The 21,263-nt window shown below is 39.3% G+C and overlaps 1 protein-coding gene across 2 annotated transcripts; it reads right to left on the bottom strand.

Moving 5' to 3' along the window:
* Positions 1–2,343: 2,343 nt before the first annotated feature.
* Positions 2,344–12,720, bottom strand: slc35c1 (solute carrier family 35 member C1). Of its 2 annotated transcripts, XM_023299468.3 has the most exons (3): positions 12,606–12,720; positions 7,867–8,371; positions 2,344–4,182 (listed from the first exon to the last, which is right to left on the bottom strand). In XM_023299468.3, exons 2-3 carry the CDS (start codon positions 8,345–8,347, stop codon positions 3,602–3,604), a joined length of 1,062 nt encoding a protein of 353 aa, XP_023155236.2. In that variant the 5' UTR covers positions 8,348–8,371; positions 12,606–12,720; the 3' UTR covers positions 2,344–3,601. The 2 variants fall into 2 exon arrangements, with proteins under 2 accessions (XP_023155236.2, XP_054869209.1); XM_055013234.1 differs by lacking the exon at positions 12,606–12,720 and having other exon boundaries at positions 7,867–8,386.
* Between the last annotated feature and the right edge of the window lie 8,543 nt (positions 12,721–21,263).

The raw sequence follows: 21,263 nt of genomic DNA, 5'->3' as shown, positions 1-21,263 counted from the left end.
CAGTGTTTTTTGGTTCATGTAATTACCCACAGTGCTCTGTCGGCTATTTTTAGCGCCCTTGTTGCTCAGAGAGATATTCCATTTGGAGACTGTCTCGTCCAACCCTCTGCTGCAGCATCTATTGACCTTCCTCATCTCCATCCAATGACAATAACCGAGCTGCTGGTACTGGCAACAGTGAAACAAAAGAGTAGATGCTGCACCAAAATACAGCGAAACCCCCCCCCCCCCCCCCCCAAAAAAAAAAAAACAACTGTTTCTCAAGTTCAAAAAGCATGAAAAATGTTTCTGCCTGCAGTGTCTCGCCTTCAAACCAAAAAAATCACATTTAAAAGTTCAGTCAAATGCAACAGATGCTCAAATATCCAACATTATTCACAGCTGCTTCAGTTTTCTTCAGTAACACATGCGTCTGTTTGGGTTCTTTAAAGCAGAAAAGAGCTCCAGAAGTAGCAATAATGAAAAACTTAAAGTACTGCACCAGTTACATGCACCCTGCAAGAAGACTTATGAAACACAAAAAACATCAAGAATTAACAGAAAACATATACTGCAAATAAACGTGATTTTTTTTCCTCTAAATGTTGAATCCTAAAATGAAAATATGTAAAAGAAAGATTTTTTAAAAACTTGATTGCACACATTTTTTTTCTCTCTCAAAACTGCTAGTTTCACAGTCAAAAACAAGAAAAGCACTCAGAGAGCGCAGTACTCCGCCAAGGCTGCTCAGTCGTTGTATGATTTCCAACGGATGAAATCTTTAAACTATTCATGGTCCACAGCGGGCGATTTGTAGTAGGATCGCAATCATGTGATCATCAGCAGGCAGCTGATGTAGTGTTCACTTGTTGTCATAGTTACAGTGACGCTGTGCCGCTACCTCACAATGATCCAGAAATCTTTACCAAATCCATGGATCCAGACTATAAGCTGCATCACTGCCAAAATGTAATCACTTGGTCCTTGTGTCATTTCTGAACTTCCCTGAAAATTTCACCCAAATCCGTTAACCCGTTTTTGAGTAATGTTGCGCACAGACGGAATAACAGACAGAAGGACAAACGTTCACCGATCGTCACTTAGCTCTGCCGCGTTTCTTCGCGGAGTAAAATGTGAACAGTGAAGTTTATGACCATTTCTCATATAAAAAATCAATGACCGAATAAATAAATGTCGTTATTGTTAGTCCGTTTTTAAGTAACGTTGTGAACAGACAGACAGACAGACAAACAGACGGACAAACCAACGCCGATCATCACATAACTCCACCGTGTTCCTTGGCGGAGTAATTATACTTTAAGCTTAAAACTATTAAATGTCTGAAGAAATTTTAATTTCGACTGCGTAACAACTGCAAAAGATATCAAAACACAGATTTGGACGAATGACATTCAAAGCCTTGTGACCTGTTTAAACTTTGAATAATGTTCTACTGTCAAATATGACAGAACTACTGGGTTCCAAAGATGGAGAGGTATTTTTTAGATGCTTTTAACACAGCTTTTTAAACAAATTTTCTTTTAAAAAAAGTATGAAAAATTGCTAGCAAAAGTCATAGCGCACCATTGCTGGTGGAGCTGCACGTTATTGCTAGGAACAAGTGTGATTGAGTGTTTATAAACTGGCACACTTTAAAACATCTGAGATGAAAATCAAAATGCATAAAGAGAGCAGCATATATGAACGATCAAGGGTTTGTCAGGGACTGGGGAGGAATTTTAAGGAAATAAATTTCAAAATTCATGGCAATTTATCCAATAGCTGACCACAAATGTCGACCAAATAAGAGGAAAAGTCAGGGAAGGTCTTTAGAATGCATCATTCTGAACATCTTGAATGTCTATGAATGTCTGAATTATTCCAATATTACAACTTACAATCAGGTAGTTTGACAGAGTTTGAGCAGAGTAGTGGGAACTTCAGAGATCTGTATATTATCAAAGGAGTTGCATCTAAGACATTTTAAGGCTAAAAGAGATCATTTTCACTGGAAAAAAAAATGGAATTTTTCCTTTCTTTACAATTCTAATAAAATATTTTTGTGTTTAAGGCCAACTTCTAAACATGCAAAGCCCGCTGATAAATGTGATCCACTGGTCTGTGTTGAGATATTTGGTGATTTTACTTTTCATGACACTGTGAGGTCCATATGTGATGTCTGCCAATGCACAAAAAAAAAATCCAATTTCTCAATCATGGAAAAGCTCAGACATAAAATAAGTCAATATGGCCTCAAATATTTTACCCAAAACAGATAAAATCTCAGATATTTGCTGTTTGTTGGACTATTATAACACCGTCTTTACAATTGATGGATTAACTGTGAAATGAAGAGAAAATATGTACATAAAAACAATCACACAATTTATTTAAACCAGAAAATATCACATTTATAAATTTAAAAAAAACCTAACAATGAAAGCATAAAGCACAATCCTTCCTGGTTCTGTTTTACTGAGATGCTGTAATGATTTAATGACATTTTAACAAGCTAGCTTTGAATAAAAACCGTAGTTTCCTGGACCTTTTCCTGGCAGGTGAACTCTTTGTGGTTTCTAAGCTGCCTTGTCAAGTGTCAGAATGGCAGGTGAAGTTATGCGCTGCTGTGACAGATACTGTCAGTTCTACTCCGACCATCAGAACGACACTGAAACTCGAGTCCTGCACCTGAACATTCCAGCAGATTCTCTTCCAGTCTGACCCAGTTTCACGTTGAAGTGCTCAACTCACACCCACATTTACTTCAGTTTAGAATCTGGCTCTGCTCAAAAACACGCAGTTTCTACCTGCGGGGGTGTTTTCTGTGACCATAAAAGACCTATTGTGTGTCCCGTTTCTTATTACCTCAATAAAAAAGCAGGATATTACAGATATCCTCATGTCTACAACAGATCAGTTCCTATCCGAAGGCAACACCGACACAGTGACCTGCATTATTAAAAGGGCGACTATTTATATGATTGAAATCCATCCATCCATCCATTATCTATACACCGCTTAATCCTCACTAAGGTCATGGGGGGGCTGGAGTCTATCCCAGCTGACTCAGGTGAAGGCAGGGGACACCCTAGACAGGTCACCAGTCTGTCACAGGGCTACATACAGAGACAAACAAGCACTCACACATTCACACCTACGGGCAATTTAGAATAATCAATTAACCTCAGCATATTTTTGGACTGTGGGAGGAAGCCGGAGTACCCGGAGAAAACCCACGCATGCACAGGGAGAACATGCAAACTCCATGCAGAAAGATCCCGGGAAAGCCGGGACGCGAACCAGGGATCTTCTTGCTGCAAGGCGAAAGTGCTAACCACTACGCCACTGTGCAGCCATGATTGAAATCCTCTTCAGTAAAAATATTAAAATCAGAATCGAACAACCGGCGTAGAAAAATTCCGATTTCAGTATGACACCATTTCCTGCAATCAGAGTGAATTTAAACATCAGTAAAAACTTCATTTCCTCCGTTGCTTGTAGACTCAAAGACATAACTATACAAGTCATAAAAATAATAGTAAAAAAGGCCCCGAAGAGAATGTAAGTAGCTCCGAACCGATTCACCAAACTCCAACTATTCTAATCTATTTGTTTTACATTCTCACACTCCTAAACTGCCTTTCTCGCCTGGCAGTAGCTTTTCTTTGGCTAGATCCTGAGGGTCGTTGCTGGGGCTCCTCTGCATCTCCAGAGATTTGACCCAAGTGTATGCGGACGATCCGCCCAGAACCATCATGTTGCTGGTCCACCACAGCAGGCTCTTGCTGGACGAGTTGTACACCACCGCTATGACTGTCTGCGCGCACGCCTTGGCCGTCCCCGAGACGTTGTGCGTCAGCGGGCTGGTGTATTTGATCTGCAGGCCCGTGACGTAGCCGATGGCGAAACCGAACAGCCCCCCGAGCGTCATCATGCCCCAGAAGCCGAGGTCGGTGAGGCGGCTGAAGGCGGCGACTCGGCCCAGTTCCCCGAACACGAGAATGAGCGGCAGGAAGAGGACACAGGCGTTGATGTTGTTGTAGTAGGACAGCTTCCAGATGTTTCCGTCCACCGCTGGCATCACCTTCTTAGTGTAGATGGCGTTTAGGGAGACGCAGGCGCTGGCAAGAACCCCAAAAAATACGCCGGACCAGGAGAGGGACCCCGCGGTGCCTTCCTGGTCCACGCCGAGCCAGAACCCACCTGAAAGGACACATAGAGGACTCAGATTTCACAGTAAACCAGTATTTCAGACATGCAAGTGAATAATCATTAGAACTGGATGTACACTATCGTTCAAAAGTTTGGGGTCACTTAGAAATGTCCTCAATTTTGAAACACAAGCAGTTTTTTCAATAAAGATAACATTAAATGAATGATAAATCCAGTCTAGACATTGTTAATGTGGTAAATGACTATTCTAGCTGGAAACAGCTGATTTTTAATGGAATATCTCCATAGGGGTACAGAGGAACATTTCCAGCAACCATCACTCCTGTGTTCTAATGCTACATTGTGTTAGCTAATGGTGCTGAAAGGCTAATTGATGATTAGAAAACCCTTGTGCAATTATGTTAGCACATGAATGAAAGTGGGAGTTTTCATGGAAAACATGAAATTGTCTGGATGACCCCAAATTTTTGAAAGGCAGTGTATTTCAGTCATTTTTGATTCAATCTTGTTTATAAAGCGCCAATTACAATTTAAATTGTCTCAAGATGCGTTACAGAACCTACATGCCTGAACCTCAGTCATTACAGACAATATTGGAAATACTGGTTGAAAGTCGGGCTGCAGACATTAACTTTTTGTTTGAAAAATTGCTCAATTTGTCAGATAAATAATAGTCTGTGCGAGGAAAATATTTTAAAATGTCTAATCAGAAGTTCCCAGAGGCTAAAGCATTATGTTCAAATAGACCAAAAATCCCAAACCCAAAGTATTACAAAATGATTAAATGCAATAGAATGGAATAGAACAGAACAGAATAGAATAGAATAGAATAGAATAGAATAGAATAGAATAGAATAGAATAGAATAGAATAGAATAGAATAGAATAGAATAGAATAGAATAGAATAGAACAGCTTTATTGTCATCATACATGAGGGCATGATGTAAATTTTAATAGCTGCCACTGGATGGTGCATTGATAAGCAAAATTAACAACAATACATAATAAAATCAAATGTACATATAAAACAAAACTATTATATAAAATTAAGAATAACAACATATGCAAAAGAGGCAAGATATATAGGCTTGAGATTTCATGTAAGCTTTAAAAATGACATTGTGCGCTACAATAACAAAAAAATAGAAAACTTACTTGTCGCTTTTGAGAGGGTGAAACCAATATATGTTTGCTTTGTTTGTCTGATGAGTCACTAAAAATGACTGGTGACTAACAAATCTTTCCTTCCCTGATTATGTATCATAATGTTAGCACATGTCAGCTTCCTCACACTCTAAACTGGGATTGAAATGGTGCAATAAAGAAAAATGTCAGGCAGTCGTGATTTGTTTTCTTCACAAAAATGGAACTGTGACTCCACAAGAGTTAGTCAAATGGAAGTAAATGTTCAAATATCTGTTTGATTTTTTTTTTTTAAATTACACTTTTTTTTGCACAGAGCTGCTTTTCCTCTTTGTTCCTTAACTAAATTCTTCTCCTAAGTCTATCAAGATATGTATTTCTGAAACAGTGGCATCTCCAAGGAGGACCAAGGATGATTATGGATGGTCTCACTGACGAGATCTGATAGGTCAAGTTCACTGAAACTCTGATGTCCAAGTTTCAGCGAATGCAACTACGATATATGCGTAAACCCAAGCCACAATATCATTAAATGACTGTAATAACTGGGACTGTTTGTGCATTTAGTTGATGGAGTTGAACCTGGGGTTGTAATGGTGCATGTATTTGTATTGAAAATGTACTCATCTACTTATTTATCTATTAAGAAATAAATATTCTGGTAAATAAATAGAAAAAGGTAGCATGAAAAGTTAATTTAGATGCTGCTTTTGGAACAGTTCTGTACTTGTATTTGCAATGACAGCTTACAGGTTCACTGAGCAACACAAATATTCTCTCAAATAACTCTGTACCGATTAAAGTGCAGCATTTAGTAAATTACATTAGAAAAAATCCATAGAAATGGCAGCATTTGAAAAATAAACCGTCATTATTATGTTTCTGAGTCATCTCTGTTAAGGTTTTGTTGTTTCGGACACATTCCAAATAACTTTTGACTCACTTTAGACACTATTTGGTCCAAATTTCAAGACATTTTGGATGATTTTCTGTCATTCTGGACATTTTGAATCATTATGAACATATAATGGAGCCATGTTGCTTTGTGCCGTTACTGTCAGCTAACTCATTAGCCCTTTATTTTCACTCATCGGTCATAAGAACAGATGTTGGATCAGTTGTGCACATCTGTAGCTTGTGTTTGTTGTAAAGGGCTACAATGGCTTGCTAGATGACATGTGGATTAGAGGGAAGTAGAGGTTTCATCTGGTCCACCTGTTTTTCCTCAATCATCCCTGTAGTTAACTGAGAAATCATAGTGTTCCTAGACAGTAGATTCTAATAACCGGGAGGATCTGCAAGTTCTAGTTGGTCTGTGTTCACTGAAACTACGGCAAATTTCAAATGGACGCACAAAAAAGTTCCGTGTGTGCAGTGGCTGCATTTGTTTGGTAAGTAAGTGTGCCCAACCAAAAAGCCTGTAGCCAAAAAAAATAAATAAATAAAAATCCAGTACAAATACATGTATATAATAGAATTAGTAAAATCCAGTTGAAGGTTTTGGTTATTGTGTTCCACCCCAAGATGCTCAACGGCCCCATATGGCCTCTGAGAAATTTCTGGAGGCGCCCCTTTTTCTGAAAGATGAACTAGATTCATTTATAGTCGCTGACCCACTTCATGAAAAAAAAACCTAAATAATACTGTCACTTGCCAAACTGTCATAATAACATCACATCCAGTAAAAGAAAAAAAAGCTAACTTTATATCTGACCAATGACATCGGTGTAATTTGCAATATTTTATCCATGATGCCCGAAACAACCGAAATACCAAACACCTGGGAGTGGAACAAGAAAAGTTGATGCAGTTTAAAAGATAACACTTTACTTTTCTATTCTGATCTTATGTTTGCTTGGTTAGTTTTATTTTAATTATTTATTTATTTATTGTGATGTATTTTACTTGTTTTTTTTTCTTTATTCAGAACATGTATTTGACTTGCTTCATATAGACAGACAGACAGACAGACAGACAGATAGATAGATTAGTATTTATTGTTTGTTTTCCCCGTTAGGCACTGCATTAATTAGAAAATGTATTTGATTTACTTTATTTATTTTGGATTATTTTCTGATTTTTTTCACTTTAAAAAAATCATTAAAATACAAAAATGAAAATAAGCACATGCAACTTTTGCAGTGACACATTTTTAGAAATGTAAAGGATAAATCTAACTTTTTAATAACTTTGAAGGTTTACACACATACACAGAAAAATCTTCAAAACATATTCGCGACTGCATACAACATTTAATATTTTATATTTAATTTTATTTAATTTGGCCTTTCCCAGCAACTTGTGCAATATTTGTTTCATAATATCTTATTTTAATTCCATGTGTAATATTACTTAACTGCTTCAGAAGCATTGCCAGTATTACCTCTTATTTTAATATTATTATTATTGGTGTGTTATTTCGGCTTATTTCGTTTTATTTTTAGGGATGTATTGCACTAATTGTGTTTCTGTGATGCACGCATTTCTGTTTATGTTACGTATTTTTTTCTGAGCAATATTTTGCACATGAAGTTCCAGCAGGAAGTTTTAGTTTATCTTATCTGAACTCACCCAGAATGACCCCGCAGCACATGAGGGCTCTGAGGGAGGTGGTCTGTCTGAGGATCCCGTAGGACAGCAGCACGTTGAACACGGTGCTCAGGGACCGACCCACCGTGTAGAAGGCCACCCCGACGTACTTCAGACACAGGTTGTTGAACGTGATCATGCCGATGAAGACCACCGACAGCGGCAGAACCTCCCGGGACGTCTTCACGTCGAACCGGACCGCCGGGAAGTCGATGAGCCGCGGACACATCCCGGACAGCAGCTGCATGACCCAGCAGAGGCCGACGGTCACCGCGCACTGGAAGAAGGTGACGAACAGCGGCGCGTCCAGGTCCCGGTTGTCCAGCAGGTAGCTGTTCAGGAACACCATCGTGATAGACACGAACCAGTACAGAACCACCACGGCCGCGATCCGGACCGCCCGCAGCAGGAACGTCTCTTCTGAGACGTCCGGGTCCGACGCGTCCGAGCCGGCCAGAGCCATCCTCAGGATACTGGACCGCTTCAGCTGGGTCCGGTTCATGGTTAGAGGGAGAAAGGACGGAAACCTGGGTCAGAACCGGAGCCTTTACATGACCCGGAATGCAGAAACACAAGCAGCGGTTCGGCTGGAAACACAAGCACCGGTAACAACACACATTTTCAGCCTCACTCCTTCAGAATAAAACTGCGACCCAACCCAGATGGTTAATTTCCCGCCATTAAGCAAAACCTAAATACACATTTCAATATTATTTCATCCCTTTTCTCATGCCACTTTGAAAACTAAGCGATATTTGGCTTCAAATGCGAGAAAACAATTGTTTTCAAAGTTTCTAGACTTTTATCTTGAAGGTGTCCGCACATACCGGGAGAATCCTTTAACGTCATTACTTCCTCGTTTGAACGACGTCATTGTATTTAAAGCGACAGTGTCCTGCATAAATGTTCCCACGTAGTCAAATACTGCTATTGATTCTTTCAACAATAATAATAATAACAATAATAATGTGGGTCCAAGTGCAATAACATAATGTAACGTAGTTTATTTTCTTTGTAAAAGTACAATTCTACACACTGTGTGCGTCCTTAATGTTTAAAAATTACTATCAAATACGATGGAAATATATATTTTTCTATGAATAATCAAGCTGAATGACACAAGAAATATGAAAAATAAAAACATTTCTTAATCAAAACATATTCTCTTCAACTGACCTTTAACATTAGTGTTTTATTTGGGGGGAAACAGGACACAGGGTTCTTTACAGCAGCTAAAAATATTGTATGTAGTTCGATTAAATAAATGCAATTTTATTTAATATGATCTTTCCCAATAGTTTGTGCAGTCTTAATACTGTAATTTTAGTATTTCAGTTTGTGCAATATCACCTTATTCCTTCAGAAGCAGTTTTACCTTCTACTGTTTTATTCTCATCTTTCTTTTTTTTTACGCAGTTTTTTTTATGTATTGTCCTTATTGTTCTTTGTTTTCTGTTAGGACCTGGAATCATTCAGAAAATTGATTTGATTTAGTTTTATTTTCCATAAACTCCAATACTGTGAAAGTACTTATTTTTCTATGAATAATCGACTCAAAAACTTGCGTTTGTGACACCAACCATTAAGTTGCAAGCAAATTCTTCTAAGTCATTCATTAGAAGTAGTTTTAATGCAATAAGTAAATAAATGATGAAAACTGTTGCGTTAATTTTATACAGTTGAGCTCTTTTTTTCTCTCGAGTGCAGCATGCAGACAGTCTTTTACTCAGTCTGCGAGCTCCTCCACAGTGTGGTTTCACGGTTACAGACAGCACATCCTCAAGCCTTCTTCCTCATCACAGGGGATTTTAACCATGCTTCCCTGGCTGCCACTCTCCCCACCTTCCATCAGTTCATGGACTGCCCCACCAGGGACAACAAAACTCTGGACCTGCTCTATGCAAACACAGCAGATGCCTACAGTTGCTCCCCGCTTGGCTGCTCAGACCATAACCTGGTCCATCTGCTCGCTGCTTACACACCTCTGGTCAAGAAACAACCTCCAACCAAAAAGTGTGTGAAGCAGTGGAGGCCAGTGAGGCACTCCAAGACTGTTTTACCACCACAGATTGGGAGGTGCTCTGTGGGCTGCATGGACAGGACATTGACAGTTTAACGGACTGCATCACAGAATACATAAACTTCTGCGTAGAAACCATCGTACCCACTAGGAGGGTACGGTGTTTCTCAAACAATAAGCCATGGGTGACTCCTGAGCTGAGAGCCTTGCTGCTGGACAAAAGGAGGGCCTTTAAGTCTGGTGACAGAGAAGACCTGAGGAGGGTACAGAGGGACCTCAAGAGAAAGATCAGGGAATGCAAGGCCAGCTACAGGAGGAAAATGGAGGATCAGCTGCAGAACAACACAAGAGAGGTCTGGAGAGGACTCCAGACCATATCAGGGCAGGGCAAGGGCAGAAAAGGGAGCCTGAACCTGGGGACAGAGACTGGGCCAACCAGTTAAACCTGTTTTTCAACAGGCTTGATAATGGTCTCACCTCCTCCCCCTGCAGCCTGAGCCTTGTCCAGCCTGCGTCCAGCTCCTCCTGCCTGCTAGCTCCCTCCCCCTCACCTCCTTCACCTCCACCATCTCTGGAGCTCTCCTCCCTCCCCCTCACCTCCTTCACCTCCACCATCTCTGGAGCTCTCCTCCCTCCCCCTCACCTCGTCCTCCTCTCTTCACACCAGCAGTGGATCAGGTGAGAATGCAGCTCATGAAGACCAGAGCCAGGAAAGCCACGAGTCCTGATGGCATCAGCTCCAGACTCCTCAGGGACTGTGCAGACCAGCTCTGTCAGGTGGTCTGCTACATCTTCAACCTAAGCCTGAGACTGGAAAGAGTTCCTGCCATGTGGAAGACTTCTTCTCGTGCCCCAAGGAGCCCAACCACTTCAGACCTGTGGCCTTAACTTCTCACCTGATGAAGGCACCTGAGAGGATCGTCTTGAACCATCTTCGCCCCCTGGTGAGTCCAAACATGGATCCCCTGCAGTTTGTGTACCAGCCTGGTATTGGGACGGATGACGCCGTCCTCTACCTGCTGCAGAGATCCCTGTCTCACCTGGAGGACACTAGAAACACTGTGAGGATGACGTTGTTCGACTTCTCCAGTGCCTTCAATACAATCCAGCCCTCACTGCTGAGGGTGAAGATGGAGAGAGTGGGGGTCAGTGACCAGCTGGCTGCATGGACCATGGACTACCTCACAGATAGACCTCAGTATGTGAGGCTACAGGACTGTGTGTCTGATGTGGTGGTCTAGGAGCCCCCCAGGATACAGTACTCTCACCTTTCCTCTTCACCCTCTATACATCAGACTTCTGCTACTCCACAGACAGTTGTCATCTCCAGAAGTTCTCTGATGACACTGCCATCATATGATGCGTGTCAGAGGGAACGACTGTGAGAACAGGAAGGTCATCATGGACTTTGTCTACTGGTGTGAGCAGAACCACCTCCAAATGAACGCCAGCAAGACAAAGGAGATGGTGATCAATTTCCACAGGAAACCCTCATACACTCCACTGCTGAACATCCAGGGACTTGACATTGAGAGAGTGAGGACCTACAAGTACCTGGGTGTTCACCTAAATAACAAACTGGACAGGACAGATCACACTGACTCTCTTTATAAGAAGGGTCAGTGTCGTCTATACCTGCTGAGGAGACTCCCATCATTTGGTGTGAGCAGGATCACTGCTGAGGACCTTTTATGACACTGTGGTGGCATCCATGGTCTTCTATGCAGTGGTGTGCTGGGGAGGAGGTGCTCTGAGCGTGATAAGAACAGACTAAACAGACTGATAAAAAGAGCAGCTCAGTCTGTGGCTGATCCCTGGACTCCATGGAGGTGGTGGGAGAGAGGAGGGCTCTGGATAAACTGTCTTCTATCATCAGAAACTCCTCCCAGCCTCTGCATCAGACTGTGAACTCCTTAAGAAGCTCCTTCAGTGACAGACTGTTACACCCTAGGTGTAAGAAGGAACGTTTCCGCAGGTCGTTTATTCCAACATCAGTCAGACTTTACAATGCCGCATTATAAACTGGTCTACCTCTGTTACTGCTGCACTTTTCCCCTCACATATGCATCCCACTTATGTGCAGTAATTGTTTCAACCTCATCCTCATGTAAATAGTCTTCTTCTTTAAAAAAAAAAAAAACATCTTCTGTGTATATAATGTTCTCTGCGTTTTTGCACTGTGTGTTTCTAATTTATTGTTGTACTGCCTTTGTACTTTTTTTCTACTTGGAGCTGCTGTAACAGTGAACTTTCCCCACTGTGGGATCAATAAAGTTTATCTTATCTTATTCCTGCCCCCTTCTATGATGCAGATCCAATAGATGGCTTTTCTGTGTCTTGCATTTACTGATCTGCAGCTTGTCATGGATACTACGTGGGAGAGGTAGGAAGATAAAAATAAAACAATCCATAAATAATGAAATTCAAGGTCTTGTAATTACTCCTGAGACTTCAGGATCTGAACCAGAATTACCTTATTCGTAGAGTCATGCACTTAAACGAGGGAAACTAGTCGTAACAGCTACAGATGTGTGTAAAAGACAACGTTTTTAACCTGGTTTCTGTTGAGATCCTGCTTTCCTGCCTGACTCCTGTTTCCTATTTCAGTCTGACCACTGGTTCATTAGAGGCAGGATTGTTTTCTAGGTCTTGCTTTCCTCTAAAGGTGATCAAAAATACAGAAACTCAAATTAGAACTTACCAGCAGCCAAAGAAAAGAAGAGGAATGTAGCGTCTAAACCAAACTGTGGATGTTTGAACGGCTGAACAACAACACGGAAGAGAAGCTGTGTCAATGCAAATGAGGTCAGTGCGTGTTAAAGCTTGACTGTCAGACCAGTTTTTCAAGTCGAGTAGGATTTAACCACCAAGGCAGGTTTTTATTCCAGTCTAATCTTTTACGATACATAGTTTGGATCAGGTTTTTTACTCTGATCTTCTATATTTGCTGACAGAAGCTAATTTCAGTTCAGTATTTGTACTTTTCTTACAGTTGTCATAGGTTTGGATTTCATTTTGGACTTTAAAATTCAAAGCAGTGTTAAAATTTTGGCACAGTAATACATTCATTCCTATGCTGCTGATGAATATCATGAGGGAGGCTTCTAATTGGTCTCTACAGATCCCAGATTTTACCATCATCAACCTCACAGAGTCATATTCATATAATTTTTAATATTACTTTCATAACAAACCTGCCAAATACCTGTGAGTGAACAAAGAAAACTGATGCTGTTTTAAAGGTAACAACTAGTCACTCGAAGATGGATTTAATTTAGTTTTATTTTGTCTTTATTGCACTTTTTTTCATATAAAAATATTCTTGGCATTATTTTTGAAAGCATCCCCACATAAAACTTCTACACCATGCTGAATGTTTAGAAAAGAACAGAATAGATTAAAACCTTGTAACAACTTTGAAAACATGTACGAAACAAAATATTTAAAACATTTTCTTTTTTTTTCTGACCTTGAATATCTGTGTTTAAATGTAATTATTATTTTTTTAAGCATGGAAAAAAATTGTAAAAATGCAAAGTAATATCCAACTTTATAACTGAAACTTTGGAGAAACCTCAGTATTAAGTTACGTAGTTATTCAGTTTGCAATATGTATTTATTTTTCATAGTTGTCACAACTTTCTAGTGTGTCTTCTGTCATCTTAAATTAACCATCGTATACACTACCGTTTAAAAGTTTGGGGTCACCCAGACAATTTCATGTTTTCCATGAAAACTCCCACTTTTATCCATGTGCTAACATAACTGCACAAGGGTTTTCTAATCATCAATGAGCCTTTCAACACCATTAGCTAACACAATGTAGCATTAGAACACAGGAGTGATGGTTGCTGGAAATGTTCCTCTGTACCCCTATGGAGATATTCCATTAAAAATCAGCTGTTTCCAGCTAGAATAGTCATTTACCACATTAACAATGTCTAGACTGGATTTATGATTCATTTAATGTTATTTTCACTGAAAAAAATGCTTATCTTTCAAAAATAAGGACATTTCTAAGTGACCCCAAACTTCTGAATGGTGATGTACATTACAATCATACAGTCTATGTTTAAGACATGCGGCAAAATCAATCATCGTTTTCCAAATTTTTCAAAATGTCACTCCAGTTAATAGTAAAAATATATACCTATTTTTTAGACCAGGAGTGTCAAACTTGTGGCCAGAGGGTCAAAACCGGTCCGCCAGAGGGTCCAATCCGGCCCACAGGACGACTTTGTAAAGTGTAAAAATTACAGAGAAGACATTAACTGCAGATTGTAAATTTGTAAAACTATAAATTTAAAATTATTCCTAGACCATGACAAGTTGTTTTGATCATAAAGTAAAATGCTATGTTGCTCATTGTTCTTTTGTCATTTTGTGTCTCATTTTTGTAATATTTTGCCTTGTTTTTGTTGTTTTTTGTATTTTTTGTCAGACTTTTGTCATTTGTCTTTTGTTTTGTCATTTTGTTTCTCATTTTTGTAGTTCTGTATTTCTTTTTTGTCTCACTTGTGCTTTTCTTTTATTTTGTCATTTTGTGTTTTGCTTTATTCATTGTTTTTTGTCTTGTTTGTGTCATTCATCCATTTTTTGTCATTTTGTGTCTCGTTTTTGTTGTTTTTTTGTCTGATTTTTGTCATTTTGATCATAAAGAAAAATACTAGATCATTCACTTCCAGATAGCTGTGACTAAATGTGCCTTTGTAGACACACTGTGATCTGGAAGTTGTAATGTGGAAATGATAAATTGAGGCATAATGTTGCTGAAACTGAACTTGTTTTTCTGAAGAAATTTCAGGTTGCTCATGATGTTTTGTAGAAAGATAATTCCTTAACAATTCCTTAAATCCTTAATAATTCCTTGAACATTTTCAGAATGTACTTTTTGGCACTAAAACAAAGGGAAAATTCGGAGTTGTAGTTATTTATAGGTTATTATGCTCTGATTTTACTGGTCCAGCCCACTTGAGATCAAACTGGGCTGAATGTGGACCTGAACTAAAATGAGTTCACCCCTGCTTTAGACAAACAGAGCTTTATCCCTGTGTTGTTTTTAATAATCCACCCACAGGCTCAGCAGCAGGTATTTACAGCTTCAAGACAGCAGATGGCAGCAAATGATCATCAGTGCTGTTTCTGTGGCTGGCTGCAGAAAAATGAACTCAAACTGACACTGAACTTCTGCTCACATTACATGGCTGCTGCTGCTCATTTGTATAATTCCTTGTTAGTCTTTAGTGGAGAAGAATCTACAACAAAGGCCACCGTGTAGCGAAGCAAAATACCACCAGTCGTCTGTATGCCATATGGCTGTCTGAATTCATTCAAGTTTTTCTCATTTACATCACATTATAGCTTTCACATTTTTCATATGAGCATCTCTACATCACCTACTGCATGTTTAAAATGTGATCTACACCTAATATCAGGTACACTAATGGAAAATAGTGCAGTTTAATGCAACAGTCCTGCATTAAATCCTCCTTTGTAGTTGTTATAATATACAGTTTATGTTGAAATAATTCCAAAGAGGTAGAAATTTAACTGTATGAGCAGTTTGAAGGATGTCATTTGTGTTTTTATTATGCAGTCCGGCCTCCCTGATTTAAACAAGGTGCTCAGAATAGCACCAACACAATACAGTTCAACAGAATTTCTGTACACGCAGTTGAATCAACAGCTCTTTTAATTAGTTTCAAGTAATATATTGCAGGATTAGACGGCAATAGTTGTAGCTCAGCGTTCCTAATTATCTGGCATATGAACATACACGCCGTTTTTATTGCTGTTTCTGAGGATATAAAGGTGGATGACATATAATAAAAGCTCATGAGCAGATTCAAACCATGTAGTGCTTCAGTCCTGTACAAGGGCAGAGTATATAGAAATGTTTAATTACTCTGCTTCACTTTTTCCTTCATTCTATTTAAGTGGGCTGTTGAGCTATTAGACCACTGCTGTAAAATGACTGTCTTTTATTCCCTGGCCTTCTCTGCACATCTCCACTCATCTCATATATCAGCTGCATCTGCAGACTGCGCCGCCTGTCTGCCTTTTTTCATGTATTTTCTTAAAATAGACCTTGCAGCCTTGATAGCCCAATGGTGTGTTGCTTTTTTTAAAAAAAGAAAAAATGATAGAGAAAGTTTAACTTGTGCTTCACTTTCCAGCCCAGACTTCGTCCTCCTGCTGTCACACTGTTCCACAGCAGCAAGCTTGCTCAGCTGCTGGAAAATTGCTGTAAGTGAGTGTTGTTTGTTGGGAGTTATATTTTGTGCCACAGCACACAGCGAGTCACTTCGCCGGCGTGCCAGGGTTAGCCGCTGAGCTGGTAAGCTATGCCCATGGACCCGTGCATTGCTCTCAGCAAGAATAAAACTCCATCTTTCTCTCAAGAACACGGTGCTAGAAGCCTGATTCGGCCTGTTCAGGTCATCCATCGGTGGGCGTCTGACCTCCTCATTGTGCTCCTCTTTGCTCAGGTTTTTTGGAAGGGGAGAAACGCCTCCCTGCAGCAGATTCAATATTCACAAAATGCTCTGCCTCCCTGACCCCTGCCAGCTGGGGAGCTTTCCACACTTTATTAGCGAGCAGGAAAATGCAGGGAGATGTAGCAGGTGGTGCCTCGGATGATGAAGCTTCTGGAGAATCTATACTGCGCCTTAATATATCTTCAGCTAACATCATAGCGTAATGCTAAGAAGGTATAACAAACAAGCTGTCCACTAAAACACAAAGAGGAACACAATAGAAACACTGGATCAAATACAGCATGCATACATTTACACATGTGGAGTGAGGATCTTAAAAAGAGACAATAAAAATGTGAACCCTCTGAGCTCCCAAACCCACTGCCAGGTTTTAAATGCATGTTATCTTTAAAAAAATGGCAAAATGAGAGCATTTAGTAGAGCATTTAGTAGAGCTAGAAACTGTAAAAAACAGAAAGAATTGTCAGATTTCCAACTTCCCGATGGTCCATGAACTACACAGTTATGTTCCATTGTAAAACTGAAACAAATTTAAACCTGAATTTGCAATATGTCATTTAAATCACTTTATTACTCCGCCAAGGAAAAGCAGAGTTATGTGACGATCGGAGTACGTTTATCCGTCTGTCTGTCTGTCTGTCTGTTAGCAACATTACTCAAAAACAATCCTCTGTGCAAAACTGGAGTATTACGGCAGGCTTAAAGGAGGGAAAAAAGTGAAGGCGGTGAACAAAACACATAAAATGGAACACTGAATTATGTGGGATTTGATTGATGCGAGACTCTTAAAAAAAGGTAATATTCCAACCTCTTGGGCACAAAAAATACATTAATAAATAAAACTAAATTGTAAAATAATGGAAAATAATCATCTCATTAATATATAGTCATTTACCAAAATAAATTTTAAAAAAAGGCCTTTGATTTTGGATGAATATTATGATTAGTTGGCTTTTTAATGCTTATAAAAAGATCTTTGCATGTGTAAAAACACGATTTAATATGTAAAATTTCAGAAATATATTTCTTTCTGTTGTGACTAATTGCATCCAATCGGAGACATATATTTATGCAATTTAATTTGAAATTTAATCTGTTTCATCTATTAAATCGCAATTAAATATTTGTGAACATATTTCAACTTTGCAGCTGTACACCAAATAATATATATCTGTAAAAATCTGATTTTGGCATGTAACACATAGGAAGAGTCTTGCTATGATTAAGCTAAAGAATCTGTAGAATGTGACATACAGCTCTGTGAGATGTTGGGGGAATTTTACAACTCTTCTGTCCTATTAATTCGACTCACAAAGGAGCTTTTCTCACTGTAAATACAGTGTTTCACAGATATCCTCCAGATGGCTCCTTTTAGGTGATTCTTCCAAACAGTGAGCACATTTCCAGAAGCATCCTTTAATCTGCTTTCTACGGATATATGGCTTTACATTAAGCCACTGTTGCATATGTCATTATGGAAACAAATGGCACTTTTATACAACATGGCTCTTCATGTTTCTTTTATTATGACGCCTTTAATATAAATCTCTTTCATCCCTCAACCTGTTAGTGACTCTGTTATGGAAATAGCACTACGCACACACATAAAGAACCCTACATGTAAACATCAAGGGCATCGTTTATGGACTTCATCCATTAAATGTTAAGAGTGTCATTCAGTGAACATCTGGGAGGGATGATGGAACGACATAAATACCATCATCTAAATGCCTCCCTGTTGCATTTGGCACTACATCATTTGGACACTGTGAATAAAGGAAACATATTGATCGGTACTGGGAGGCCTGGTGACGAATGCATTCTCAAAACCATACAAAAAAGAACAGTTTTATTGTGGATATTGAGGAAAAATAGAGTAAGCACAACAAAAAGGCTAGACACAGGCCTTTATGCCTAACTAGAACATATTAACTCAGGTAGCATATACTGATCAGGCATAACATTAGAACCACCTGCCTAATATTGTGTTGGTCCCCCTTTTTCTGCCAAAACAGCCCTGATCTGTCAAGGCATGGACTCCATAGACCCCTGAAGGTGTGCTGTGGTATCTGGAACCAAGATGTTAGCAGCAGATCCTTTAAGTTCTGGAAGTTGCGAGGTGAGGCCTCCATGGATCGGACTTGTTTGTCCAGGACATCCCATACAAGCTGGATTGGATTGAGATCTGGGGAATTTGGAGGCCAAGTCAACACCTCAAACTGGTTATTGTGCTGCTCAAGCCATTCCTGAACCATTTTTGCTTTGTGACACGGAACATTATCCTGCTGAAAGAGGCCACAGCCATCAGGGAATCCATGAAAGAGCTTTAGTAGTTGGTACGTGTCAAAGTAACATCCACATGGATGGCAGGACCCAAGGATTCCCAGCAGAACGTTGCCCAAAGCATCACACTGCCTCTGTCGGCTTACCTTCTTCTCATAGTGCATCTTGGTGCCATGTGTTCCCAAGTAAGCGGCGGATCCAGCCATCCACGTGAATTTCAAGCCATTTTGGACAAATGTTTATGAATTTTGGACAAATTTTAGTCATTTTTTTTACTCATTTTGGATAAATTCAGGCTATTTTGGACGGATTTCACCAAATTTTGACACATTTGAGAAGTTTTAGTCATTTGGGACATTTAGAAAAATATTTTTGACAAGATTTATGTAATTTTAGACTCACTGATGTGTAGTCAATGTTGAAGTCATTAAGGACACTCTGACTATTTTGGACACATCTGAGTAATTTTAGACTTTTTTGTCATTTTGGATCAATTCTGGATAAACTTAAGTAGTTTTGGATGGATTTCACCTAATGTTGGATGCAACTTAGATGAAATTTAGAAATTTGAGAAAAGTTCTAGTTATTTTTGGACTATTTTTGGGTTATCGTTGACAGGATTTATGTCATTTTAGACCCATTTTGAGTCTAGTTTTGTGTATTTGCAATGATGTGTGCAGCTAGAAACAGAACAGTGCACACAAGGACATGTTATTTTTGCACATTCTTTCTTCTATTTGCATATTTTGGACTAATTTTGGGTCATTCAGGACAATTTTCATGCAATTTGGAAAAGTTTTAGTCATTTAGGACAAATATCACGTAGTGATATCACCTAGTTCATATCACCTAGATCGGCCCACCTTCTTTCATTGCTCCTTGGTCCAATTCTGATGTCAATTGTTGGTCTTTGGGTGGAGCACAGAGGTCAGCATGGGCACCCTGACTGGTCTGCAGCTGTGCAGCCCCATACGCAACAAACTGTGATTCACTGTGTATTCAGACACCTTTCTGCCAGAACCAGCATTAACTTGTTCAGCAATCTGAGCAACAGTAGCTCATCTGTTAGGTCGCACCATCACTCCCCACAGGCATCAGTGAGTCTTGGTCACCCATGGCCCTAAGCCAGTTCATTGCTGTTCCTTCCTTGCACCACTTTTGATAGATCCTGACCCCTGCAGACCAGGAACAGCCCACAAGAGCTGCAGTTTTGGAGATGCTCTGACTCAGTCATCTTGTCAAACTCACTCAAATCCTTACGCTTGCCCATTTTTCCTGCTTCTAACATCAAATTTGAGGACAAAATGTTCACTTGCTGAATAATATATCCAACCCACTAACAGGTGCTATGATTAACAGATAATCAGTGTTATTCACTTCATCTGTCAGCGGTCATAATGTTATGCCTGACTGGTGTAAGGTAGAGTTAAACAGGTGCATGCAAACATGACGCTATAAAATTACGCTCAAGTTTTGTTATTTTGGCCTTTTCTGTTGCACACACCCTTGCATTGTCTCGACAGGAGCATTTGTGCCCTCTGTGCTCAGTCTACAGTGACGCCCACTTGTTTCCTCTTTGACATGCAACAACATCGTAAAAAACAGACGCTTTCATTCATCCCCAGTAAAGCTGACATTTAAACAGATCGTCCAATCTGTGCGACATAAAACCTCACAAATGGAACAAGCTTGTATCGTGCTGTTTGTTAAAGTTTGTTGATGAATGATTAATCAGGGCAGGAAACCAACTTCCAAGCGTATGAGCCTCTGTTTTATTATTAATTGCAGCGCTATCATTAAACGAGGCTGTTGTGACCACCAGTAACACTGTTGCTCTGGTCTAATTACTGCTGATAATGAATCTTCCAGCAACGAGGGTTAATATGTATTAGACCAGCGAGGGTGAGCTGTGTGGTACAGTCCACAGGGCAGCTTAATTTCAAGCACATATAATCCTCCCTTGTGGACCGAAGTTGGTTTCCCAGCTGCACTGCTTTTACTACTTTGATCTCCTCGTAGTTGTGACAACCTCCACTGTGTCTCTGTCTAGAGAGAAGAAAGCACAAGAGGTCCTTCTTAAGAATCCTCTCTGCAAAATTGGAGTGTTCTGGCAGGCTTAAAGGAGGGAAAAAATATGAAGGTGATGAAAAAAACACATAAAAATGGAACACTGAGTTAAGTGGAATTTGACTGTGATGTTACGCATAAAAAAAAAAAAAAAAAGGTAATATTCCAGCATCTTGGGGAGAGCAATACATAGAAAAATACAAGGAAATAATAGAAAATAATGATCTAATTGATATATGGTCATTTACCAAAATTACCTTTAATTTTATAGGATTGTTACCTCATTATTTAGTTTTTTTTAATGCTTATAAAAAGATGTTTGCATGTGTAAAAACACGATTTAACAAACAAAATTTCTCACCAATTTTTTTTCAGTTGTCACTCATTGCATCCATAATAATAATAATAATAATAATAATAATAATAATAATAATAATAATAATAATAATAATAATAATAGTTATTATTATTATTATTATTATTATTATTATTATTATCATTATTATTATTAT

This window comes from Amphiprion ocellaris, chromosome 1 (assembly GCF_022539595.1).
Source record: "Amphiprion ocellaris isolate individual 3 ecotype Okinawa chromosome 1, ASM2253959v1, whole genome shotgun sequence".
NCBI classification, from domain to species: domain Eukaryota; kingdom Metazoa; phylum Chordata; class Actinopteri; family Pomacentridae; genus Amphiprion; species Amphiprion ocellaris.
The sequence above is the reverse complement of the archived record's forward strand: the minus strand, read 5'-3'. Positions and strand labels throughout refer to the sequence as shown.

Bases quoted from the DNA above. Each gene is read 5' to 3' on its own strand.
- slc35c1 (XM_055013234.1), bottom strand. From the start codon at position 8,386: ATGAACCGGACCCAGCTGAAGCGGTCCAGTATCCTGAGGATGGCTCTG. The intron at 4,183-7,866 runs GTGAGTTCAGAT...GTGTCCTTTCAG, and splicing joins GTGCTGCGGGGTCATTCTGG to GTGGGTTCTGGCTCGGCGTG.